At 41.3% G+C, this 27,571-nt stretch overlaps 1 protein-coding gene across 2 annotated transcripts in view; it reads right to left on the reverse strand.

Annotated features, from left to right (window-relative positions):
- The window catches only part of Ccdc175 (coiled-coil domain containing 175), a 76,483-nt gene that overhangs the window by 32,309 nt on the left and 16,603 nt on the right, over window positions 1–27,571 (reverse strand). For both annotated transcript variants that reach the window (XM_085830439.1, XM_085830440.1), the window contains 6 exons: window positions 25,546–25,774; window positions 23,016–23,138; window positions 21,183–21,292; window positions 9,138–9,219; window positions 3,684–3,820; window positions 988–1,098 (listed from right to left, as the gene is read on the reverse strand). In XM_085830439.1, the coding sequence (XP_085686565.1) occupies window positions 988–1,098; window positions 3,684–3,820; window positions 9,138–9,219; window positions 21,183–21,292; window positions 23,016–23,138; window positions 25,546–25,774 (792 nt within the window). The remainder of the gene's footprint in view (window positions 1–987; window positions 1,099–3,683; window positions 3,821–9,137; window positions 9,220–21,182; window positions 21,293–23,015; window positions 23,139–25,545; window positions 25,775–27,571) is intronic.

Genomic DNA, 27,571 nt, shown 5'->3' on the forward strand with positions numbered 1-27,571 from the left:
TGTATCAGTTGACCGTTGTGTGTCTTCTTTGGAGAAGTTTGTTTAATTCATTTGCACATTGAGTTCTCTATATGTGTTGGATAGTGATTCTCTATTAGTCGAGCAGCTGGTGAAGATTTCCTTCTATTTTCTGGGCCTTCTTTTTACAATGGTAGTTGTTTTCTTTGCTGCCCAGGAACTTTATAACTTGATACAATCCTGTCTGTCAGGTTTCATTGTTATGCCTGGGCTACTGCCGTCTGATTCAGAAAGTTGTGGTTTATGCCTGCCTGCATTTAAACGGATTTTTCCTTCTCTTGTAAGTCTCAAAGTTTGGGTCTTACTCCACCTTTTACTTCTGCTTCTTTGGCACCTATGGCTGGGACTGAACCTAGAGCTTGAGTGTGCAAGGCAAGTGTGGTGAGCCATGTTTCAGTCTTTGCACAGATACATTTTTAAGTGGAATATCATATTATAGAGTAATAAGATCCAATTTTAAATGCATAATATATATACATATATATATATACACACACATATATATATATATATATATACATGCATTTGAACGTATATGTGGTAAGCTATTAATAATGATTATTTCTGTGAAGCAATTAGGATAACTTTCCCCATAAATTAGAAATTTTTATCTTTAAAAATTAAATTTGGGTATAGGCACTACTTAGGCAAAGAATGTAAGTGACTTAGAATGGCCAAGGTGAAGGGTATTGGCGAAGAACACTGAGTTAATTATCGGATGCATGCTGGAACCTGGCCCTGAATCTGTCCCCTCCCCTGGGTCACCCAACTTCTGTAACACCTGTCACCTTCTTCAGTGAAAGATGCACAAACAGCGATCTGATCTCTCTGAACTGCGAAACAGAAAGAGCAAGTTATAAACTTACTTCCCTGTAACAATCTACATGAATCACATGTATAAACGTTTTGGTCCAGTTTAAAGCAGTATACACAAAGAAAAGTTTAAAACTAGCAAAGACCCAAACGTACATATTCAGATCATTAAGGACTCCAAATCCGTTCTCCATAAACTTGATGTCATGTTCTCTTTGTGCTAGGAAGGTTTCTTTCTGAGTAATCACCATCATCTGTTTCTGATGTCTAGAACGAGACAAAGAAGGGGCAGCCATTTTACTGAAAGTTGAAAACGATTATTTTGAGGTACTGGAGGTTGATTGCAAAAGCTTAGACACTAAAGGTAAAAATTAAAAAAAAACCTTAATGTCCCAATGCAAGAAAATTTTGCATGCATAAATTCTTTTAAAAAGGAAGTGGGGTCTAGAAAGTGGGTTCAGTGGTTAAAAGCACATATTCTTGCAGAGGACCTGGGTTCGAATCCCAGTAGCCATGTGGTACCTCACAGCTATCCATAACTCCAGTCCCAAGGAACCAATGCCCTCTTCTGACCTCCATGAGCACCAGGGGGAGGGGCTCACAGATACATGCCACTGCAGCATTCATACACATAAAATAAAATAAGTAAATTTTAAAAATTTAAAGGAGTTGGGGAAGATTAGATTCTGAAGTCTTTCAGCGACTTGAGGACTGTAAGTTTCACGAAAGTGCTATGTATAGACTTTATGAAGTCACTGTAAGGATTCTAACTGCAACAGTGACATAAGAGCATGAATTTGCACAGCAGTGTTTGGTTGACTGTGCTTCTCTCAATGCATATAACTTCAATCAGGCTTTTTTTTTTTTTTTTTTTTTCTGAGAAAGAAGATGAGCTAGTCACACAAACTTTGAGGACAGGGTGAACATCTGAACTTCAAGGACCTTGGACAAGAAATCTTATCTGTGGATAAGTCTCCATTTCAACCCCTCTAAATGAGGGCTTCAATACCTGTCTTATGGGTAGAAAGCATTAACTCACGACTGTCTGGGTGTGCAGAACAACGAGACTTCTTATGTGTTTCCTTTATTCGTTTGTTGTCCTGATGTGCAGGCTCAGGGAGATTTTTGGTTTGGTTTAAATGGCCCAACAGTGACAAGAACTTTTCTGGACAAGAAAGCCTTCTGTCTAAGTGGTCCGTCTTCAAAACCACCTTAATGTGATGCAGAAAGCAAAGTAACTTGTGCTCTCTAGGTTACATATGTCTATGATTGAGTTTAAGAGTCATGCATAGGCATAAGGGTCCAATGTTTTGATAATGTTTTGGGCACATATTGGGTTTGGACCCTTGAGAAGTGGGAAGTGATATAGTATGGATGAGGTCTTGAGGGTAGGGTCTTCATGATGAGATCGGTGCCCTTTCAAGAAGAGAGAAGAAAACTTAATCTTTCCCTAAGTAAGGGGAGAGAAAAGAGACGATGAGAAGAGGTAGGGAGGAATGGGAGAAGGAAAGGGAAGAAAGGATGGAGGGAGGGAGACAGAGGCAGAGAGACAGAGACAGAGACAGAAAGCACCATCTGTAAGTCAGAAAGAGTCCTCACTGGAACTCAAACGTAACGTGTTCATGTTGGCACTCTCATTGTAGGCTCTCAGCCTTTACAGCTGAGAAAGAAATTTCTGTTAAAGCAAGCCAGTTGATGGCATTTTGTTATGGAAACTGAGCTGAAGACAAAAGGCCACAGTGGCAATGAATTTTTAGTGTTATGGTCACTTGCTAACAGGTCATGTTACCATTCTGGGGGGGGGTGCCTATTGATCTGGGGAAGGTTTGTACTCCAGTTTTAACAGCTGGTATTCTGTGCACGCAGATGAGACACAAATGACTCAGATAACTCTATAGCTTAAATGCTACAACAACGAACGAACTCTGCCTCGTGTAAATGGGCCTGGACACTGCATTTTTTTTTCACTTTTGTAATATATATATATATATATATATATATACATATACATATACATATATATATATATATATACACACACACATATATTATATTATTGTAACATTTATTTTTCTTTCTTTCTCCTTTCTTTCTTTCTTTCTTTCTTTCTTTCTTTCTTTCTTTCTTTCTTTCTTTCTTTCTTTCTTTCCTTCCTTCCTTCCTTCCTTCCTTCCTTCCTTCCTTCCTTCCTTCCTTCCTTCTTTCTTTCTTTCTTTCTTTCTTTCTTTCTTTCTTTCTCTCTTAGGTATTTTCTTCATTTACATTTCCAATGCTATCCCAAAAGTCCCCCATACCCTCCCCCCACTCCCCCACCCACCCACTCCCACTTATTAGCCCTGGCGTTCTTCTGTACTGAGGCATATAAAGTTTGCAAGACCAATGGGCCTCTCTTTCTAGTGATGGCCAACTAGGCCATCTTCTGATACATATGCAGCTAGAGACATGAGCTCCGGGTTGTACTGGTTAGTTCATATTCTTGTTCCACCTATAGGGTTGCAGACCCCTTTAGCTCCTTGGGTACTTTCTCTAGCTCCTCCATTGGGGGCTCTGTGATCCATCCAATAGCTCACTGCAAAGTCTCACACAGTAATTATTGTTTCCCAAGTTTGTCTTATAAGTGTAAATAATGTATTTAATTTTTTTATGGGTTTGAGTTGCTCTGGATAAGAAAAACATTCCTTAGCACCACAAAGGCAGATAAGAAGTGTGGTTATTGATTATTAGGTGGAGAATATTTTGTTGTCAACTTTGTTGACAACTAAGATGAGCTTTGATGACAGTCACCACTTGGACAGCAAGTCAGGCACCCCTAACTGTGGCAAGCTGACTTTCAGGGACAAAGCCATACTCACTCTTCTGACATCGTCTGTTTCTTCAGACTCACAGCTTCCTCTTCCTTCAAGGTAGCCTTATACTGTTTGAGGAGAGTGTTCAGTTTCTCTCGGAGATCTTTGTTCTCTGTATTAAGTTTGTATACTTTCTCACCCAACTAGGAAAAAAAGAAAGAGAGAAGGGGAAAGGAAGGGAGTGAGAAGGAGAGAGGGAGGGAGAGGGGGAGGGGAGAGGGGAGAGAGAGAGACAGAGAGAGAGAGAGAGAGAGAGAGAGAGAGAGAGAGAGAGAGAGAGAGAGAGAGAGAGAGAGAGAATTAACGGAATTGGCTTATGCGTCTTGGAGAGAGTGAACTTGTGGTGAACCAGCCTAGAGTATTGCATATACTGCTTGAAACACAGAGGCTCTTGTACGAAGATACAGCAACTCAGTTCTACAAACATGCAACTGTCTGCTTTGGAGCTTTCTTCGGGATTTATGACAAATGTCAAGCACATTGTGTCCTTTTCCCAGAATATACAGTGTGCTAGGGCATAGAAAACAACCTTTCACAGAAGCACTCCCTCAAAGATTCTCTGGCCACATTTGTCCCATATAAGGAGAACTGGGCCCCCTGCATCCTCCAGTTCCCCCCAAGAAGTTTGAGTGTGATAAATCTGTTCCTTCAACCTAATACAGATGGAAATATTTGAAAAATAAGAAATTCCAGAAAGTTCTAAAAATTTTTTTAAATTTTCTATAGACAATGGAATTCACAGGGATGAAGTGATATGGAAGGTTTGTAAATACTGTAGAGACACAGACTATGGGAGGGTAGGCATAAGCTATATACAAGAATTATGATAATATTTTATAGAAGAGATTTTGAATTTGACAGAATTGTTTTGTGCCCCCCACAGGTCCAGGAGGATGACTGCAGTACTGACTGAGGACAAACAGAACCACCTGTGTCCATTAATGTCGTCGTGAGGTGAGATTTTGCTTTAAGTGAGATAAGAAAGTTAAGTTTGGTAGGAGTGGTGGGTAGTTCAAAATAACCCTCTGGCTGAGTACCCTGAAAGTAATAGGATGGAAATAGCCTTCTTATAATTTTTGAATAGCTAACAGTGTAGTGAGGGAGGAGTCAGCCTTGTCCAGGAGGAAGCAACTGGGCAGAGAGAGGGCTGTCGCATAAAACTATTTGTGCTCTTAGGGAATTCACCAATATGGAAAGGGCCACATGGAAACCAAGATTAAGTTTTCTTGGATGCCCAGAGGACAAGGCCAATGTAGAGAGAAAATGCAGCATCGGGCCTATTGACTCGCTCCTCACCGTAGGCTGAGGTGCCAAAGTGTTTTCCCGGAGAAACTTAAAATAGATTAAGGTACCGTCAACTAGAAATGCCTCACATGTCTGGAAGGAAGTCAATGATGACCCTCTTCTGAGGAAAATATCTGGGCACCAAATATTTTAAATGCACAGTAGCCAGCATACAGTTTCCCACCAAGACAAGAGGGATAAAGGACAGGCCACAGACATGGGAGGATGGGATAGCAGATTAGAAAAGGCACCACACACTTATCAGTTGAGAAACACAACAACCCAAAGTAAAAGCACAGAACTGGCTGTTCTTCTAGAGTGCTGCGTCGGGAAGAGGAGACCAGGGAGCATAGGAAATCGAGGAAGACAGACTGAAGGTGCACACATGAGCAGGAAAAAGAACGTACTCAGCTAGAGTCGGATAGAGGAGACAGAGCCATGGGAACCAGCTACTGCAGGGCTGAGGCGACACGGAAACTCACACAGTGGACATGCCAAATAAAAAGAAACATCAAACACGCAGGAATAAACAAAGCCAAAGGGAGAAATCCTAATGAGGATAAATCAGAAGACATGATTGGATACATCAGTGTAGCCGAACAGTTAAAAAATGAAACAATGGCCCATGCCTTTAATCCCAGCACTCGGGAGGCAGAGGCAGAGGCAGGAGGATTTCTGAGTTCGAGGCCAGCCTGGTCTACAAAGTGAGTTCCAGGACAGCCAGGGCTATACAGAGAAACCCTGTCTCAAAAAACCAAAAAAGAAAAAACAAACAAACAAACAAAAAACACAAAACAAAGCAAAAAACCAAAACCAACCAACCAAAACAACCAACCAAACAAAAAACCAAAAAGAAACCCGAAACAAATTAAAAACAACCAACCAAACAAACCAAAGATGTGATAGGCTGACTCTGTGACAGACAAGCTGCAGACTAACAGTTCAGGGCACCAGGTCTGAGTTTCTACTTCCCAGAACTGGGCAAGTCAGTAACCAGAACAACTGCAGGATTATGTAAAAGGGACACCCTCCCACCCCCAGCTTGTAAAAGGACAGTTAGCTAAGCTTGCAGCCAAGAGGTTGAGAGCTACCCCTCTTGGCATGAAGCAAGAATAGTTAGTCTGGGACAGAGCATCACCCAGACCCCTAGAGCTCACCAATCAAGATGTAAATCACCTACCCCTCCCCTAATGCTCCTCATATTGGGCTCTAAAACTGAATCTGAGAATTCAGTCGGGATCCTTCCATCTTGATAGAATTGGGTCCCTGAATGCAGGACAACACTCTTTGCTTTCGCGTACTATTAAGAGTCTGGGTTATTATTCTTCAGCCGTTCATAGACCCTAACAATACAAAGGAAATATAACCCATCTCCACGGACTAGAAGCTTTTACTGTAGGGAAGGAAAATCCCTCCAAAGGCCATTTCTAGACTTAGGAGAAGCCCAGTCAAAATCCAAGCAGGCTTCCTAACAGACCACAGTAGAAATTCAAAGCGCTAGGACTAGCTAAAACTGTCTTCTTTTATCTATGAAGGCTCATTTCAAACTCAATTAAAACAATATTGTTAAGTATTGAGGAAGCTAAGTAGTCCAAATGAGAACAGAAAGTCTATAATCTATGCATATGTTTATGATGTGATCCCTTCTTGGCTTATGGCAATAGTGCAAAGTAATACAGTAGATGAAAGGAATGGTTTTGTCTAATTGGGAAAATTATAAACCTTGACTTTGATTTCACAACAAAGATGCATATAAAAATTCCAGATGGTTTGTAGACCTAAGCCAGAAAAGTCTAAGAGATAATGGCAGAGAATAGATTTGTCACATAGGTTACACAAAAGAAATTAACCAAAATGGGAAAGATGAACTTATATCATTAAAAATTTTAAAGTTATATTCATCAGACTATATATAGTACACTTATGCACATTTATTTGCTGTTCTATGATTATATGGCATTTTATAATAAACAAGTTAGTAATATACTAGCAGGCCAAAGAAATGTTTGCCACAGACTGTTCACAATAGCTAAGGTAGGCAGCCTAAGTGTCTCTCAATGGGATGATAATGACAATGTGGCATGCGAACATAATAAAACACTTTTTTTTAACCTCTAAGCAGAAGTAAACCCTGTTGTTGGTTTGAAAAAAGAAAAGCATGAACTTGGGTAATGTGTTAAGTCAAATAACTTAGGCATAGACAGATAAATATTGCATGGTCATTTGTTGACTGATAAATATTGCATGGTCATTTGTTTACATGGTTGAGAGATAACTTCTATAGAACTGGCTGATCCCACACACACAATGGCACATGTCACACACAACACACACACACACACACACACAGTTTTTAAAAAGAAGTTTTTGGTTTTGGTTTGGTTTGGTTTGGTTGTGGGCTCGAGAAATGGATCAGCCATTAAGAGCACTGGCTCCTCCTCCAGAGAACCTGCATTTGATACCCAACACACACACACACACACACACACACACACACAGAGTCATTTGTTGACTGAATAGAAGCAGACAGTGAGATGTTAGTACCCAGAGCCTAGTGGATGTGGTGGAAGACTTGGGAGATGTTCAAGAAGATCTTCCTCATACCCAGGAAAAAGTCTAAAATTTGCAGTAGCTCCTGGAGCCATTGGTATTGCTAAATTTGCTTCTGAAACTTATTGAAAGGACGAATTGGATATCCCTGCTAATTTGGAGCAAAACAGAAGCAGCAACTCTAAGCAGAGGGGACTGATGCTAAGGGTGGACTGTGGGACTCGACTTGTGTTTGTGGGGGCAGGGAAGAAGAGACACTTTCCCTCCAGTGCTAGTGGTAAGAAACAGCTTAGACATTCATGTGTATACATAGACGAATGGGCCCTATTACATACACCACTCTACAGTACAGAACTTGTCATTCAAGAGCATATGGTGAGCAATGCTACTGCTCGCGTAACTAATGCCCATCTGTCAGCTCTAATTCAGATTTCCCATGCACTAAGTTCTGCCATCCTAATGTATGCGTCATTGAGTACTCTGTGGCTAAATGTTGGTTCCCATTTGTGATTACATACTTTTTTTGTTGTTTTTGGTGGTTTTTTTGCATTTTTAAATTTTCATTTAATCAAGAATAATGTGTATAGCTGGGGAGAAGGCTCACAGAGGAAAGAGATTTCCTTGTAAGTAGGAGGACCTTAATTCAACCCCTAGAATCCAGCAGGGAAAGTCAGGTGTTGTGGATCATGATTCCAATCCCAACATTGATATGGCAGAGGTAGATGGATTGACTGATCGCAGGGCATGCTGGCCAGCCAGACTAACTTACTGGATGACCCCCGAGCCAATAAAGGACATCGAAAAATTGCAGACAGTGCCTAAGGAACTCTCAATGCTATCCTCTTGTGCACTGGTGTATGTGTTTATATGATTTCTTTTAATGTAAGTTTGGAAAAAATGTCTAGATAGATGAAGACTTGACATAAGAATTTTAAAATAAAAATAAAAGCAATACTTTGGAAAAGCTTTAAAGACAAAGATAAATAGATTAAAAACAAGTAAAAGAAGACACCTAGAGCATCTTCTTGATGATGAACGCAACTCAAGTACTAATTGTTAAGTAACAAGTGTTAAATAACATTAATGTTAATTAATTTAGGATAATTGCATGCTTCTTTACAGATACCACACAATGGCAAAAAGGTTATATTTCCCTAAGTAATTTACATGTCCACTAAACATAGTTATTCCTGATATAAGCTACTAAACCTCATGAAAAGTAATCAGGCCAGATCCAGTTCATTTCATGTAAGTGATCTTTGCGGTTTAATACACTTAGGACTCCGGTAGAAGCTAAATCAGCAGTTCTCAACATGTGCGCTGAGACCCCCTTTGGCAAATCTCTATCTCCATACATATTTACTTTATGATGCACAATAGTAGCAAAATTATGGTTATGAAGTATCAATTAAATAATGTTATTGTTAGGGGGTCTCAACAGCATGAGGAACTGTGTTACAGGATTCAACGTTAGGACCACTGAAAACTGTTTAAACTGATTTCTGTGAATAGTCATAGTAGCTTATAAAAACCCTATTTTAGAAATGCTCAACATTTATTGTATACTTAATATATTAACAAAAAAATTAAATCTAACTACTAGCTAGATCATTTCTATTATCCTACCTTCTGTATTTTATTCACAAATGCAGTCTTCTTCTCAGTAGATGTAGTATCCAGATTTTGCATGTGAGTCACAAAAAATGACCTTATTAATACAGGAAGCAAAACACACAGGTGTTAGAACATGTTTTTTTTTCCCTCCATAAATTCCTTGGCCCTATCACTGTACAACCTATTTTTTGTACTTATTATAATTCAATTTCTTTTATTCTTTAAAATTAGTGTGCCATTTGTTTCACGTATCCGTGAAGACATCATTGAGCGCTTGCACTGTGCAAAAAATTGTTCTAGGTACAAGGCACACAAAATATATCAAATCTTTTACACTCTTACAGGGATGAAATCTAGTGAATAGAAAGAAGTGACATAAAAATTAAACTGCATTTCAGATAGTATGCAAACTAGGGTAAAGACATTGAGAGTCTGAGTGCAAGGGTGCTACAACTGACAAGTGGTTTAAGATGATCTCTTTGGGGCTGATCTGTGAAAGACTTATGTGCTGAAAGGAGCGAGACACATACAGATTTAAAAGAACTCAGGAAGGATAAGATCCAGAGCCTTGTGTTGTCATGGTAGAAAGATGATCTGACTGGAGTGGGAGATGGTGACTAGGTCACATAGGGTCTTAAGGGTCACATAGGATGATCTCATGTTTGACTCTGAAGGGAACTGGAGAGAAAGGAAGGAGGGAGGAAAGGAGGGAGGGAGGGAGGGGAAGGAGGGAGGGAGAGAGAAAAAAGAGGAAGAAGCATACTGAAGGTGATAGCTGTAGTCCAGATTAAACAGGCAGTTGTCATGGTGGTAAGCAGGCATACATAGGTGTATCAGGTGAGATGGTTTGGTTAGGAATGGCCTCCACACATTCTTATGTTTGAATGCTTGGTCATTTGGAAGTGGTATTACTTGACAGGGGTCAGGAGGTGTGGCCTTGGTGAAGGAAGTGTGTCACTGGGAGTGGGCTTGGGGTTTCAAACAAGTAAGCCAGAATCAGTGTCTCTCTCTTCCTGATGCCTACAGATTCAGATGTAGAACTCCCAAGCTGCTTCTCCGGTACCATGCCTGCCTGCCCGCTGCCATGCTCTCTGTCATGATGACAATGGACTAAACCTTTGAATTCTAAGTCACTCCCAATTAAATGTTTTCCTTTATAAGAGTTGTTGTGGTCCTGGTGTCTTTTTATAGCAGTAGAAATGCTAAGGAAGGCAAAGTGTAGAAATACTTTCCATGTGTTTACAGATGACGCTAGTTTTAGTATTCTATCCTGGAGGAAGCACTCCTAAGCGCCACGAAACTCCCCGAAGCAGGTAAATACACAACAAAAAGAAAACCACAGCCCAATATCCCTGCTGCACATAGACTCAAAAATACTCAATAAAATACTTGCAAACAGAATGCAGACATACCCTAAAAAGATTATCCACGATGACCATTTGAAGTGAACTTTATAAGGAGATTCTTTGGTGCTCATCATCTTCTTGGAAGTAAAATGGGGGGGGGTGCTGACAGGAGCATCTCATTGTCAAAAAAGGCTTAAATTAATGAAATGCCATATTTTGTGGATCTCTGAGGTTTTGGAAGAATATCTATCTATCTATCTATCTATCTATCTATCTATCTATCATCTATCTATCTATCTATCTATCTATCTATCTATCTATCTATCTATCCATCCATCCATCCACCCACCCACCCACCCACCCACCTACCTACCCACCCACCTACCTACCCACCCACCCACCCACCCACACACCCACCTACCTACCTACCTACCCACCTACCTACCTACCCACCTACCTACCTCCCCACCTACCTACCTACCTACCTACCTACCTACCTACCTACCTACCCACCTACCTACCCACCTACCTACCCACCTACCTACCTACCCACCTACCTACCTACCCACCTACCTACCTACCCACCTACCTACCTACCCACCTACCTACCTACCCACCTACCTACCTACCTACCTACCCACCCACCCACCCACCTACCCACCTACCTACCTACCTACCTACCTACCTACCCACCCACCCACCCACCTACCTACCTACCTACCTACCCACCTACCTACCCACCTACCTACCCACCCACCCACCCACCCACCCACCCACCTACCCACCTACCTACCTACCCACCTACCTACCTACCTACCTACCCACCCACCCACCCACCCACCCACCCACCTACCTACCCACCTACCTACCTACCTACCTACCTACCTACCTACCCACCCACCCACCCACCTACCTACCTACCTACCTACCTACCCACCCACCCACCGACCCACCCACCCACCCACCTACCTACCCACCCACCTACCTACCTACCTACCTACCCACCCACCCACCCACCCACCCACCCACCCACCTACCTACCCACCCACCCACCCACCCACCCACCCACCCACCTACCTACCCACCCACCCACCCACCCACCCACCCACCTACCTACCTACCTACCCACCCACCTACCTACCTACCTACCTACCTACCTACCTACCTACCTACCTACCTGTCATATATATGAATAGGCAAGCAATCCTTCTTTCCTAACTACTTTTTATATGTTCAACTTTGGAAGCATACTTCTATAATAAACTAGACGAGGATTTAACATGACCATGAGTTTGATTAACCAACTACTAACTTGCATTATTAAATTACCCTAAACAGTTTGTAATAGCAGCTTTTTAATTTTTTAATATTATTGTACTTTTTTTTTTTTTGGTTTTTCAAGACAGGGTTTCTCTGTATAGCCCTGGCTGTCCTGGAACCCACTTTGTAGACCAGGCTGGCCTCTGCCTCCCAAGTGCTGGGATTAAAGGCGTACGCCACCACTGCCCTGCTGAATAGCAGCTTTTAAAAGGACTGGAACTTAATATTGTAATTTTAAGAATCACCTAGGTACAATACCTCAAACAAGAGTTGAAAAATATATACATAGTATGTTGTAGCAAAACAAAACCTCAAATTTGCATTAATATTCAAAGATATATATATATATATAACAAAATATAACAATATTGTATCAATATATAAAGACCTATACCAATGTAAGCTTTTTGGCTTGTTGTATCTCTATAGTTTAAGAGTAGGTTCAATAGTCTACCCTTTATTCCTATTATTCCTGTATACCCCTGAAGTCTTGACTGGAACAGTCTGTAAGGTTGGACCAAGTGGAATCGGCAGCTGTCTTTGAGGCTGACCTGGAATCAGGTTTTGATGAAACAGCTATTAAGGCAGTTTGGATAAGATCAGGCAAGATGCTGGAATAAATGTATCTTAGCACCTTCAGGGGTGGCTCTTGTCAGGGCTACTTGTCCGGTTGTTTTTCTCTGTGAGCATATAAGCTTTTAGAGGTAATATACATTTCTGTAATAACATATATAGAATGAGCAATGTGCACAATTCAGTTAAAGATGATTTTCTGCTCTTTATATGCACAGGGGAAAGAATGTGTCTTTCTTTATAAGTTAGTTCGGAATATCTAACCAAACTGTAATATGAATTTTTATCTATACCATTTGAAAGGTTGGCATGGTAAGTTTTGCAAATTCTGTGGCCAACAAGATTGATTGGCTAAGCTTGGCTGAGGTTCTGGCTGGAGACATTTTTATGTCTCAGTCAGTCTCAGAGCTGTTCCCATGCAGAGGGTGCAGAGATGCAAGTTACTTGCTTCGCTGGTCTTTCTGTTTCTTTCATGTCTGTAGTGAGGATCTTCTGGGGGGGGTGTCTTTCTGTATCATATGTCATTTTTTTAATTTGGAGGACATCCATAGCATTTCTTCTGCTGCTGAAACAAGCGCATATTCTCTTCCCCAATATAACATATTTCTTGCCTTGCATTCCGAAGTTAGGACATTATTTATGTCTATCTAATTTAGCAGTCCTTTCCATAATCCAGTGTATTTTAGGAGTTATGTTATCTGTCTCATTGACATTTAAAAAATTTAAAGTCCATAAAGTATTATTTAAATTATCTTTGGAATGTTCCATGTCTCCCTTTTGTTCTATGAGCATTCTCTTTTTATATATTACATTTATTTATTTATTCATTCACTTTACAGCCCAATATCAGCCCTTCCTCTCTTCCCAGTACCTTCTAACATAGTCCTGCCCCCATTCCCCTTAAAAGGGGAAGCACCTCTCTGGGTATCAAACTCTTCCCTCCAGCCCACCCCTGCACCCCTCACATCAAGTTTCTGCGGGACTAGCTACATCCTCTCCCACTGAAGCCAGAAAAGGTTGTCCATTTATGGGTGTGGGATCCACAGGCAGGCAGACAGGCAATGGGCTCAGGGACAGCCCGTGCTCCAGTTGTTTGGGGGACCTGCATGAAGACCAAGTTGCCCGTCTGCCACATATGTGCAGGAAGCCCTAGGTCCAGCCCATGCTTGCTCTTTGGTTGGTAATTAGTCTTTGGGAGACCTAAGGAATGGGTCCAGGCTATTTGCCTTTGTTGATCTTTCTGTGGATTCCCTGTCTTCTTCGAGTCCCTCAATCTTTCTCCCAACTCTCCTATAAGACTCCCCAAGCTCCATCTACTGTTTGGGTGTGAGTCTCTTTATCTCTTTCCATTGGTTGTTGGGTGATGCCTCTCAGAGGATAGTTATGCTAGGTTTCTGTCTGAAAGCATAACAGAATCATTAATGTGTCAGGGATTGTGTTTTGTCCATAGGATGGGTTTCAAATTGGGCAAGTCATTGGTTGGCCATTCCCTCAGACTCTGCTTTATCTTTGTCCCTGCACATCTTGTAGGCAGGACACGTTCAGGATCAAAGACTTTGTAGGTGTGTTATTGCTCTTATCCTTCCACTGGGAGACCTTTCTGAGTATAGGAAGTGGCCACTTCAGGATGCATCTTCCACCACTGCTAGGAATCTCAGCTAGAATCACCCCCTTAGACAGACTGGGTCTCTCCTCATCCCAGCTCTCTGGCACATCCTAGAGATTACCCCCACCCCACCCATCTCCCTTCTCTCTCCCCTGCTCTCCATACATATGGCCTCCATGCCCTATTCCACCCAGTTCCCCCCTTCCACTGAACTCTGATATCTATTTTGTTTCCCCTTTTGAGGAAGATTCAGCACTCCTCCCTTGTGCTCTCTTTGTTATTTGGCGTCTTTGTGTCTGTTGATTACAGCATGGTTATCCTGTACTTTATGGCTGATATCCACTAATAAGTGGGTACGTACCATGCTTCTTTTGGGGACTGTGTTACCTCACTCAGGATGATATTTTCTAGTTCCATCCATTTGCCTGAGAGATTCATGATGTCCTCTTTTAATGAGTAGTTTTCCATTGTGTGAATATATCACATTTTCTGTACCTAGTCTTCAGCTGCGCGGCATCTATGTTGTTTCCAATTTCTGGATATTATGAATAAAGCTCCTATGAACATAGTTGAGCAAGTGTCCCTGTGGTATAGTGGGCATCTTTGGGTCTATGCCCAGGAGTGCTATAGCTGGGTGTTGAGGTAGAACTATTTCCAGTCTTCTGAGAAACTGCCAAATTGATTTCCAGAGTGGTTGTACAAGTGTGCACTTCCACCGGCCGTGGAGGAGTGCTCCCCTTGCTCCACAACCTCACCAGCATGTGCTGTCCTTTTGAGTTTTTAATCTTAGCCATTTTGATGAGTGTGAGGTAGAATCTCAGAGTAGTTTTGATTTGTGTTTCCCTGATGACTAAGGAGAGTGAATTTTTTTTTTAAAAAAAATGCTTCTTGTCCATTTGAGATTCCTCTGTTGAGAATTCTGTTTAGCTCTGTATCCCACTTTTTAATTGACATATTTGGATTGTCAGTGTCTAACTTCATGTGTTCTTAATAAATTTTGGATATTAGTCCTCTGTTGGATGTAGGGTTAGTGAAGATCTTTTTCTAATCTGTAGGCTGCCATTTTGTCCTAGTGATGGTGTCTTTTGACTTACAGAAGATACGAGAGAAGAAATCAATATATCAGTCAAATAAAATGTGAAATCTAAAAACCTTATGACACAAAACATCCAAGAAATTTGGGACACTAGGAAAAGACCAAACCCAAGAATGATAGGAACAGAAGAAGAAGATTCCCAGTTCAAAGGCCCAGAAAACATCTTCAACATAATAATAGAAGAAAATTTCCCTAACCTAAAGAGATGCCTATACATTTATTTCTTCTTTCCTATCGCCTGTATTCTGTTGGTGAGGCTTAGGTCTGTAGTTCCTGTTCTCTGTCCTAGGTTTTCCATCTGCAGGACTGCCTCAGTTTCTGTTGCTTCATTGCTTCTATTTCTCTTTTCAAGTAGTGGACAGTTTTATTCAGATCCTTCCCCTGTTTGGTTACATTTTCCTTTATTTCTTTATATTTATTTGTTTTCTCTTTTCATGCTTCTACCTGTTTGTATGTATTCTCCTGTATTTCCTTAAGGGATTTACTCATATCCTTTTTAAAGGGCTCTAGCATCTTTATAAGATTGGATTTAAGATCCTTTTCTAGTTCTTCAGTTTCATTAGGATATCCAGGGTTTGTTATAACATGATAGCTGGACTCTGGTGGTACTCTATTTCCCTGGGTCTTCTTGGTTGTGTTCTTATACTGTCCTTTAGGCATCTCGTTTTCCTTTGTGTTAGATAGATGATCCTGATGGGAGCATAACTTCTCAGGAAGTGGGGGAAGTCATGGGTCAAACAGTGGAGATCAGGGTATCCTACTCTGTTGGCAGTGTTACAGGTAGACTCCGCTCTTCAGGTTGTATCATGGGTGGACTAAATTCTGCAAGCTGTGTCCCAGTTAGACCCAGTTGGGGTGGTGGGTGATACGATTAGGATGGGTGGTCAGACAGGGTTCCAAGTTGGTTAGTTTTGGGGCCCCATGGAGAGGCAGGACACTCTCAGGGCCCTGCAAGCCTCCTCTGAACAGAGAAGCAAGGCCAGATCTAGACAACGGGCCTGAGCATTTTCTTTGATGTCCTGTTAGATCTTTCCACAATTGTTTGTTTATAGGATTGTAAGGCATGTCTGTAACATGTTCTATGCTATAATGCCTAAGAAATTGCTTTGTTCTAATAGATATATCTCCCTGAGCATCATCAGCTCCAATCTGCAAAGGCATTTCCAAGATAGCCATCACCTCTCATAAATTTGCAATCTCAGAACCACCCCTTTTCAGAATTCAAGGCAAAAGCCCATTGGGATTCTGAACAGGTATCAATAGCATGGTGCACATATCTCAATTCTCCAAACTCTAGGAAATGAAACACATAATCTATTGTATGATACTGCTCTAAGGTATCAACATTAAGTAGAATCTGTATTTTTAACTCTGTATGTTACATCTCTATTGACTGCCGTTGTTAGCATAAGGTGCATCCATGTACAGTCAGAAGCTCTTTATAGCCAACTTCTGGACCCAGCGATAAGACATGGCATTTCTAGGCAACAGCGTAGCTCCTGCATCTGTTGCCATGGCACCTGCCGCACATCCCTTCGTGCATGAGTCATGCTTCATGGCCTGGATAAAATACACATACCCCAACCCACAGCCCCCTTCTTCTCTTCTTCCCTCTCACTGCCTCAGAGGCCACCTCTGCTAATAAAACCTTTCACATGAGACCTGTCGCTGGTGTGCTCTGTCCAGGATACTATTTATTCAACACCCATTCTAACTCCTGATAACCTAGTGGATTTTTCTCATTTAGAGCTACCTTTTCTGTTACTGCTGTAGGTTCCAGATACTCTAATCTCTGTTCTATGGCCTAGTATCTAGTATCTAATTTCTCAGTTTCTTCTTTGTCTTAGTCTGCCTCATTCTGATTTCTCCTAAAGAGGGTATACAAAATTGTAATTGTTATTGAAAAAAATCATTTGTGTGCTGATAAGCAAAACAAAATCATATGGAGAACAGATACATTGTGTTTCTCTCCATTTTTTAACACAAGATATTTTTCTTTTTTTAAGTTTTAATTTTTTTCCGTAAGGCCTTCACTTTCTTGTATGCAAAACTGCACATTTCTTCTGTTACTCTACCCAGCGCCCTTCACTTTTATTGTTTTCCAAACTCACAAACTGCGGCTTCTCTGCTCCTGTTTAGTTCCTCTTTCTGTTGTTGCTCAGCTTAGCCCCTGCCTGTGGCTGTGGTCTTGCCCCCTTGGGCCCACTGCCTTTGCTGGTTTGGGCTGGAGCATCTGTTTGCCCTCCGAGTTCCTTCCATTCCAGGTCACAGTGTGCTGCATGAACCTTGGGCTGCAGCCTTCCCATGGACTGCCTGGCTCCCTCTGCTCCCTCTACAAAGAATTTAGCCTCCTCTCTAGCTAGGAACTTGCATCCTTCTCCAGTTTCCCATTCCATTAGCTCCTCATGGGCCTCTGCTCAAGTGCTCAGCCAGCGGGTGTGGTGGTTGTTAAAGGGGCTGAGAATGACTTTCTGGTCGGCGCTCATGTCTTGAACTTTTGGGTAAAGCCTCAGTCCAGTGTTCTAATCTTGAAATGCATGCCAAACAATGGACACTATCTGTAATTGTGTGTTTTTCCTTCCAGAATAATGAGTCTGAGACTTAAATATATTTACAGTTGCTTAGGCCGAAGTTTTACATGTTCCCTGACCAGCTCATAACTTAATATCTTGTTTATTCTAATCTAAGCTCTGCTGTGTGGCTGGTTACCTCTGCTCGGCTATTATGTGTCTGTCTCCATCAGCATTCCTGGGGTGAATCTCCTGCACCTCACTGTTTCTAAGAATCCTCTCTCTGTCTGTCTGTCTGCCTCTGTCTCTGCTTCTGTTTCTGTCTCTTTGTTTCTCTCTCTCTCTCTCTCTCTCTCTCTCTCTCTCTCTCTCTCTCTCTCTCTCTGTCAGATATAGATATATGTCCCACTTCTTAATCCTGCCTCAGCTAATTGGATAAAGGCTTTTTTGTTAACAGATTATATTTCCACAGGATATGATACCATACATTAGAGATCTCAAGAATTCTGCCAGAAGACTTACAAGAATGATGAGCAGATTTAGCAATGTGGCAAGATAGAGAATCAACTTGCACACATCAACAGCATTAATATGCAAAAACAAACAGAAAGAAATGGGAGTGTGTATACACTCCCATTCACAACAGCCTCAAGGAAAATAGAATATCTAGAAATAAACCTAATTAAGGAAGTGAAGGATCTCTACAATGAAAACTCTAAACCTCTGATGAGAGAGAGAGATAGAGAAAGACAATGGAAAACAGAAATATTTCCTATGCTCATTAATTGGTAGACTTAACACTGTGAAAGTGTGCTAAGGGATATTTAAACCTCTTTCTAGTTAGGGTGTGGGTCAGCCTTTAGCACACACCTTTAATTTCTCCAGCTGGAAAACAGATATGCCCTTAGTACACATCTTTAATCCTAAACAATTAAGGTAAAGTTAGTTTGTAGAAGGAAGCACCCATGTTTGAAAGTGGTGTCTAATTGAGTGGCAGAAAAAGTGATGAATCAGAGAAAGATTTGACAGAATAGGATGTGTCCAACTCTCATGAGAAGAGAGGAAAGGGAAGCTACTTAAGGGGGAGACAGAAAGTACAGGAAGAAAAGAGTACGATACAGGAATACAGTTGAGTTTGTGGAGAATTTTTAGTGGGATAGTTTTACATAGACAGATTGAAGAGAGAGAACAAGCTAGACATAGGTTAAGACAGAACAAGGAAGAGAAGAAGGAGTCAAAAGATTAGAAAAGATTGCTAGAGTCAGTTTGAGGCTAAGCAGAGCAATTCAGAGGCCTAGAGAAAAGCCAGATTGAATCAGTCAGCTGGAAGAGGTGTTTGAGTCAGAACACCTGAGTTGAATTAGCCAGCTAGAGCTAAGAAAGAACTAGAAAAGGTGAGCTTATTCAGCAGGCAGCCTCAGGGGCTAAAAACATTCTAGGCTTAGATTGTACAGAGACTAGATGTTTCCAGGACTAGGCCTATGTTAGTGGACAAAGTCAGTAAGCCTCCCAGACAACAATTGCAACAGAAGACTACAAAGTATTCTTTTTAAAAAAGTAGCCATTCTACCAAAAGCCATGTATAGATTCAGTACAATCCCAATCAAAATCCCCATCTTGTTCTTTGAAGAAATAGAAAAAAAAAGCTGTGCAAAAATTGATTTGAAACTACCAAAAAAAGCAGCATAGCCAAGACAATCTTGAGCAAAAAGCAATACTGGAGGGATTATAAATCTAGATCTTAGGATGATTACAAAGCCATAGTAATCAAGCCAACATGGCACTGGTGCCAAAAACAGACATGCAGACCAATGGAACAAAACTGAAGACTCAAATATGAACACATGCGATTTCAAACAATTAATATTTGACAAAGTTATATAAGTAAGGAGTAAGGAAAGCAGGTTCAACAGATGGTGCTGGGAACAGCGTTCATGTGCAGAAGGATGAAATTAGAGCTGCGTCTATCTATCACCTCGCACAGAAACTAACTCCAAATGGATCAAAGACCCGAATGTGCAACCTGAAGCACTGAAACTGCTAGAAGAAAATAGATAAACCTTATATGATATTGATATAGGAAAGGACTTACTGGGAAAAAAAAACCAAAACCGAACTTCCAAGAATTAACAATTGTCCAAGAATTAAGGCCAATGGTTGACCAGTAGAACTTCATAAATTTAAAAAATGTCTGTACAGCTAAAGAAACAAGCAACCAGATGAAGAGGAAGTCCATGAACTAAGAGAGACTCAATCTGTACATATTTATGGACCCATGATGGGAGAGGGGCATTGTATTCTGTTCCTGTTTTAGAACAAGCACAAGTGTAGATGCACTTTTAATTAAAAAGCATTAAAATATATGTACAAATGATGTTATCATAAAGTTACTTGTCTTTTAGGCACATGCTCAGACTGCAGTTTTGCTCCCCAGCTGTCAGTAAACCACCCGGGTGGGTGTTGGAAGCCACATTTTCATGAGTCTACCTGACTGGTCCAGGAAGCAAAGTTGTGCCCAATACAACCTTTCATGAACTCTCAGATTCTGCTGGTCAATTGTGGCCGATAGGCTAGACTTGTCAGAGTTCATTTCACAAGTTGTGACCCAATCAGACATTTACATGTGCGCACCAAGAAGAGAGAACTGGGTACAGGGGAAGACAGAAGGGTGACTCCCTTTTCTGAAAGGCAGCAGATCATGAAGCTTGGGGATGAATAAGAGAGTTGCTTCAGGTTCTGGGTGTGGTTTCTCACATAGGAATGGTTTCCGTGGGAGGCTTCCCTGCATTGTCTCAGCAAATCATGCAAGACCCTTTGACTAAGTAGACAGCAAGCATAGCAGCATTGCTGGGGGAGTTACAGACTCATGGCACTCTCCGCCAGTGCCCTTCCCCATAAGGATTTCTTTTTTTGTGGTTGTTTTGGTGTAGAGTGAGGAGCTGAAGTGAGTTTAACACGTTACAGAGAACGCCTTCATTTGCCAAATGTCTATCTCACTGAAACCTCCTCCGACCCCTCTGCCACAAACCACAGACCATCTGAAAATCTGACCAACTTCAAAGGAAAGAGGGGACACCATAAAACCATCTCATGGATGTGAATAAACTAAGTATAGTGCCATTTAATATTGAAAAATATTGAAAATGTATTTCTGAGAATGAAAGTAACATATTAGCTGTTTCCCATTGAATCTTGACTTGTCTCCCAAATGCGCATTGAAGACTTTGTCTCCAGGATGGTAATAGTAAGAGACTGTAGGACATTAAAGAGACAGGGCTCAGAGAAGGTCTAAGGGCATTGGACATGTCCCTGATGGACCTACAGTCTCTTGCTTTCCTTTTTTCCCCCCTTTTAGCTTCCTATGTTGATGGGTTCTATGCCATGCTTTAGTCTCACAAACGTACTGCGTGGGGTCGTAAGACCATGATCTGTAGCCTCTACCACTGTAAACCAAAAGAAGCATTTCTCTTCTTCATAATATAGATTATAATCTATTAATCTAATGTAGATTGCTTATACCAGGTATTATGTTAAGATAATTAAAAAAAAAAACATGATTAATGAGGATCTAGAAGTGCTCCCGTAAACATAGAGTGAGACACTTACAGTTTTTCCTCCAAACTTTCACACAGTCTCCTCATATCTTCTACCTTTTTCTTCCAAATGGTTATTGCTTCCTGTAGTATGCCTATCTCTACACTTTGGTCAGAAATCATCTATTGAAAATTCAACAACAATATGACATCCAATTATCAGCAAGAGGTTCACAGCAGTAATTCAAGTCCTCTAAGCATTTTATAAATCACTCATTCAACTATTATGGTGTGGGGGTGTCACCCTTTAGTCAAAAAAATACATCACTTTTATAACTTTGTTGTTGTTGTAAAACTCAACTTGACAAAAAATAATTCTGAAACAAAACAGAAAACCCAAAATTTGATGGGAGTAGATGTCTAAATGCAGTAGTGAGAAAAAAAATCTATGTCTGTCTGACTGTCTGTTCTCTATGGATGTGTGCATGTCTCCTCTAATAAACCCATTTTTCTGTGTAGCCCTGGCTGTCCTGGAACTCACTTTGTAGACCAGGCTGGCCTCGAACTCAGAAATCCACCTGCGGCTGCCTCCCAAGTGCTGGGATTAAAGGCGTGTGCCACCACCACCCAGCCTAATAAACCCATTTTTGTTCACCAAGATAAAATTGAATGAGACATTGTTTAGCTGATTGGTGTAGCACCACTCTAGGGAGAGATGGTAATTCAGTAGCTCTCTAGAAAGTCACCCAACAGGGCAAAAACTATTCAGTTTCTTTAGAGCACCACATGATGAGGTCAATTATCAGGATTAGGCCTGATGTTCATTGTCCAGATTCATATTTTCCAGTCTGGGTTTCATAAATTGTACATGCTAGCATAACTGCATGTACGTGGCCTAGAATTCATTGTCTCTTGCCCTCAGCCATCCCTGTCTTGAAGAGATATGCTGCTCAAAGAATCACATTCAATTGTTTTTCTGCCAACATTCTATCAGCCTGACTTGGCCACAGAGGTGTCTAGACTGAAGAATTCATGTGTATGCTAGTGTTTACTTCCCTCTGTCTGTACTTTGGGAATCTCCACAAAAATATGCCATACTAGGCAATGTTCTACATTATGTCTCCACTTAGTAGGTTGGTAGAAACAAGCTTTAAGTCCAGGTTGATGTGACATTCAAGTTTGGGGATGGCAGGAGGGTTAACAGGATCTGGGTAAGATTGTTATGGCTGCCTAACTTGACCTTAGAAATCTTGGATCAAAACTAGATTGGTGGGGTGCTTCCTTGCACCTTATGAGGCTCAAGTGGCAGACATGAGCTTGAGCGTGCAGACGGAATAAAGCTTTGCTTAGTGATTTTCCTTAAGCTGCATCTGACCTCTGCATCTTTACTGTGCTGCTACCTAAAATCAGATGACGGCCTCTTTAAATACATATATGTGAGAGGAGTATTTTATTTTACTGATGTTGTAATAATTAGATGCCATCACGGACATATCATAATTAAGGTTAGTGTATGCATCTCATGTGACATGTGATAGAATTAGTGATGCATTCTGGCAGAACAATGTGCTACTTCCCTATGGCTGCTGTATTGTGTGGCTTTGCATGCTACTTTTGATATGCACTAAAGAAACGTACTATAGATCCATTCATTGAATCGATTGTGATAAAAGGTTAGTAGGCATTGATATATATTTAGCTAGCTCTATATGCAGTTAAAAATCATTTTCAAGTTATTTTAGTCCATTAAGTATACTTTGTACATGCTGCAATATTTTAAAGGAAGTGTCAAGAAATGTTAAAGCTCATTGTCATTCTCTCAGGAAGATGAATGAAATAAACTTTAAAAAGAAAACCTGCTATGTTCAGACTGGGCTAAAGGAAGAAGATGTTTATTTTTTCTTACCACTGAGCTGGAAGTAACTGTTTGCTTCATTTTTATTATTTTATTTTGTAATCTGGTCAATTCTTTCCTCTTATAATATGTCTCTTTTCTCTTATCGTCACAGGATTGCTTTGTCTCTTTAATCTACAGTAACAACAATAAGCCAATTAAAGAGTCTATTAGCACATCAGAGAAAGACTTTTCAACTTGTCAACCTAATTAATATTCAATTTAAACAGGCCCTTTTCCATCTAAGTAAACTAACAATTTAAAAGAAGAATGAAACGAAGCCAGGATTTTAGTATTTCCTAATGTTAAAGACAAAACCATGAACCCTATGGGTCAAACTGCAGCTGTAAAATGTTGGTGGTACATTTATAGGAGCAGTATGGCAATGGCCACTGCTAAGAATGGATAAGAGCATCTTGCCACTGGAGTGGCTTACTGTGACGTCACAGCAGTGAACATCACATGTATGACTACAGAGATATGGGAAATGGAGAAAGTAATCAGAAGTAATTAGTTGTCTAGAAACCCCACTACTACCTAATGGAAAATAAAACCAACGTGGGAGTGGCATATGCAAAGTCACTGAAGACAGGGCAGCTTGTAATCTTGGCTACTTTTTCCTGTTTTTACCCAAATCAAACATCTTGTCACATGTCAGGCTCTGGAGGAGTGAGTGACTCTTATTAAAAATTAAACATATAATGTTGTTCCACCCATAGGGTTGCGGATCGAATGCCAGGGGAAAAAATGGGAATGGGTGGGTAGGGAAGTGGGGGGGAGGGTATGGGGGGCTTTTGGGATAGCATTGGAAATGTAATTGAGGAAAAGATGTAATAAAAAGTATAAAAAAAATAATCACAGAAAAAAATGTATAAAGTTTATCCAAGTATAAAAAAAATTAAACATATATATTTTTTTTCAGCAAACTGAATGGTCAAGAACAAGGTAACAAATGAGCAGAAAGGCATAAGGTAGCATGTGGATTAAAACTCTGTGAACACTTATGTCTGGCTCTTTAAGCCACCAACCACTTCATTGCAGAGCAGCTACTTTGAATGAATATGATCATAATCTATGCACCAGGGTGCAGCTACGTATGTATGAGTGAAATTTGATGATAGAGACATTTTATTGAAAATTAGGGGAAAAACCCATAAAATTTAAAAAGCAGTGTAATAAATTAACCTTCCTTCTTTCCTTACCTATTTAATGCTGCATTGTTCGAGCTTGCTTGATTTCCTGGGTCTGAATGTGGAAACTGGTGGTTCAGGGTCTAAATGTAGACAGTCCCTGAGCTTAGGCAGACTCTCATCTTGGAAAGGACACAACAAAAGCTCTGCAGTTGTGTAGGGAGGGTGTTGATTCACTAATTGGGTCTTGATTATGTCAATAAAGGATGCGGGAGCCAATTGCTGGGCAAAAGGAAAAAGGTGGGACTTCCGGGTTCTAGGAGGAACAGAAGGGATCCAGCGAAAGATTTTCCAGACAAGGCTTAGGAGGGAGTAGTAAGCTGCACACTCGTAGGTCTTGGGGCCCTAGAGTTTGTAGCTTCTGCCTTGAGCGGGAGCTGAGGAGGATGGAGGGAGCTAATTGCTAAGATTAGGGCAGGAGATTCTCTGCCCAGCCATTGAGTTATCTGTCTGGTTTTAAAATAATAAAACTGTCTAGTGTTTTCCATCCATGGCACAAAGGTGGGCTGGAGGAGAAAGCAGGCAGCTGATGGCAGCTTGGCAAAGCTAGCTGTGAGGGGCTGGGGATGTGATCACAGCTCTTGGGAAAAATGGCCAGTTGGCCATTGATGGAGCTGAATGGCACCAGGGAAGCCATTGGTGGAGCTAAGCTGGGCAAAGGAGCAAGCATATTTATGAAATTACATGCAACACAGCTGTTTCCATCTTGAGCCTATCTCCTTTCTGTACAGTAAGAATGGAGACAGCGCTACCTTTCCCAGAGTAACCAAGGCACCTTGAGAAATAAAACAACAGTTGGACAATGAGTTCAGTCAACATAGCACAGCAGGTATGCAGCCTTATAGGAGCAGGAGAGGCAGTGATTACTTCTGCCCCTGACCTCTGGAAATTGCTGACCTCATAATACAGTTTGCTTTTTGCACACTAGGGTCTGGCATCACTGCTGAAGGCTACTCCTGTCTCAGGTTGCTGCAGCTGGAAGAGTAGGCATCACAGGTGCTCTGCCTGACTCCTAGGTTCTGTCTATACAAAAGTGGAACTAGATAAAAGAAGGTGGCAAATTCCTCATCTCTACATCGACACGAGGTCAGTAAAGAGACATGGATCCTGCCATGGACTCTGCTCTGTGAGCAGAATGAATGTGCACAACCGAATGTCTTCTCCAAGAGGCTCCACAAACAAAAGAACCAAACAAACCATGAGTTTCTCACACCAGAGCTGTTCAGAAATCCCCCAAGGCTAAATAAAATGAACACTTAATAGCTAGCTATGAGGACAAAGAAAACATGCCCCATTGCTGCCTCGGAGTCAAGAGAGTTCTGAATTTAAAAATAATAAATCCCACCACTTACGCGGATAGCCAGATATTCTTTCTTTTCCAAATATTCTTGTTTCTGTTTTTCTATTAAATGAGTTGTCTCTTGCAGACATTGTTTTTGGAGTTCTATTTCTTCTTTCTCAAAGTTCATTCTGGTATAAGTGTCATTTATGTAAATAGTGGTGGCAGCTTTCTCTTCCAAGGTTTGGTTCAGCAGCAGGACATACTGTTCATGCTGCTTCGCCAGCTCTGCTTGCTTTGCACTAGGAGAAAAGAATGAGTCTTGGCATAAAAGGATGGCACTTAGTAAAGGAAGGAATTCATCCTCCGCAGTGACATCAGAAGAATGATCTACGGCACACTTACTTTCTCACTGTCTTTGTGGTTTACATTTAAACTCAATAAGGATATAAGGTAACAGTATAAGTGTCTACTTTGCAATGCTAAGCCACTGCTAAGATGTCAGCCACCTGACCCCATCTCTCCCTATCTACCCCCATGTGCTAGGATATTATTTTGGTTTAAAGTATAAGGTGAGTCAAACGTCATTTTGAACAAGTGAATGGAACCTGACCAGATGGATGTTTCCAGGCAGGTCATTAAGCCAAAGAAAGGTTATCATTCTATTGAGTCTCTAGTTATCCTGATAACATAGCTCTGAGGGTTTGCCCAAGAGAAATCTAGCCTTCCCCTGGACAGAACCTAGAGAAAGAGGAGGCTGCAGCCATCTCTACTGCTCAGATGATGCCTGAGACCTGATTCTCATCTTTTTACCCAGATCTGAGCACAAAATGAGTTGTGCATTTCACACATGCACTGTGGGCCACACCTCCCTGAGGAAGAACTGAATTATGGGAAAAAAGGAGCACAAATATTGAAAGAGGGAATAACTGATGCCATTTCTCTGTGTCACATTTTAAAAGCTCTTAGAACATAGAGACCTTTCCTAGTGTTTACTCTCCAGGGTTAGAAACAGGTTTGTGGGAGAGGTACTTGAAGCTTTGGGAAAATAGACATGGGCTGTTGTGGGGGTGCTTTTGGTTTTGGTTTTGTTGTTTTTTGTTTGTTTGTTTTTGGCAGAGGCCAAACATCACAAAAGAGATATAACAGGAAGTACAAAGGAGCTTGGTGAGGAACTGAGTTAGTGGCTGCTTTGTGGACCAAGTATGGGAAACCTGGACAGAGAATCAGTCCAAGGAAGAAACCAAGTCAACCAAAAAAACAAAAACAAAACCAACCAACCAAACCTAACTATTTGTGCTTGTCATGGTGTTGGTAGTCATGGTGGTGGTTGTGGTGGTGGTGGTAGTCATGGTGGGGTGTTAGTGGTGATCATGGTAGTGGCCATGGTAGTCATGGTGGCGATGTTAATGGTGGACATGGTGGTGGTGGTGGTCATGGTTTTAGTGGTGGTGGTGGTGATTTGAGAAGAGTGCATTCACAAACACTCTTCACAAAAGGCCCGAGGAAGGCATACACAAAGGCGTCCATACTTTCTAGTTGCTGAGCAGTGAGGAGGAGATTGAAAAGTCTCACAACAACTCATCAGAGCCTGTGAGGACCTGGATAAGGCATCTTCCTTGGAAACATAGAAGCAACAGGTAACAATTACGGTTCCATCTCTTCAGTCCACCACCCTCTATTTTTACTTCATCTTCCCCTGAAATTTTACCTACAACAGAGATTTTCCTGCTATGTTGGACCTGCAGGATAAGTGTCACTTGGAATCTATGAGAAATTTTAACCACTTTCTGGTCTGCAACTTGGCCCTGGGCAAATTGGGTACTCCAGCCCACCTGCCTACACCAAGAGATAGGCTGACTTCCAGGAGATCTTCCCTTACCAGGGTCACAGGAACTCTGCTGTAGCCAGAGTCACAGGAGACCTGTCCTAACTAGGGACACAGGAGCACCCTCTAACCAAAGACAATACTGTTTGCCCCCCAGAAGGCCTGTCCTAACCCAATTCACAGAGCTCCAACTTCCTACAAGGAGGAACAGGCTCCATTCAGAGACAGCAAGGCCAGGCAACACCTTAGATAACCAGATGGCAAGAGGCAA

Source organism: Mus caroli, unplaced genomic scaffold, assembly GCF_978045245.1.
Source record: "Mus caroli unplaced genomic scaffold, Mus_caroli_1 scaffold_14, whole genome shotgun sequence".
NCBI lineage: Eukaryota > Metazoa > Chordata > Mammalia > Rodentia > Muridae > Mus > Mus caroli.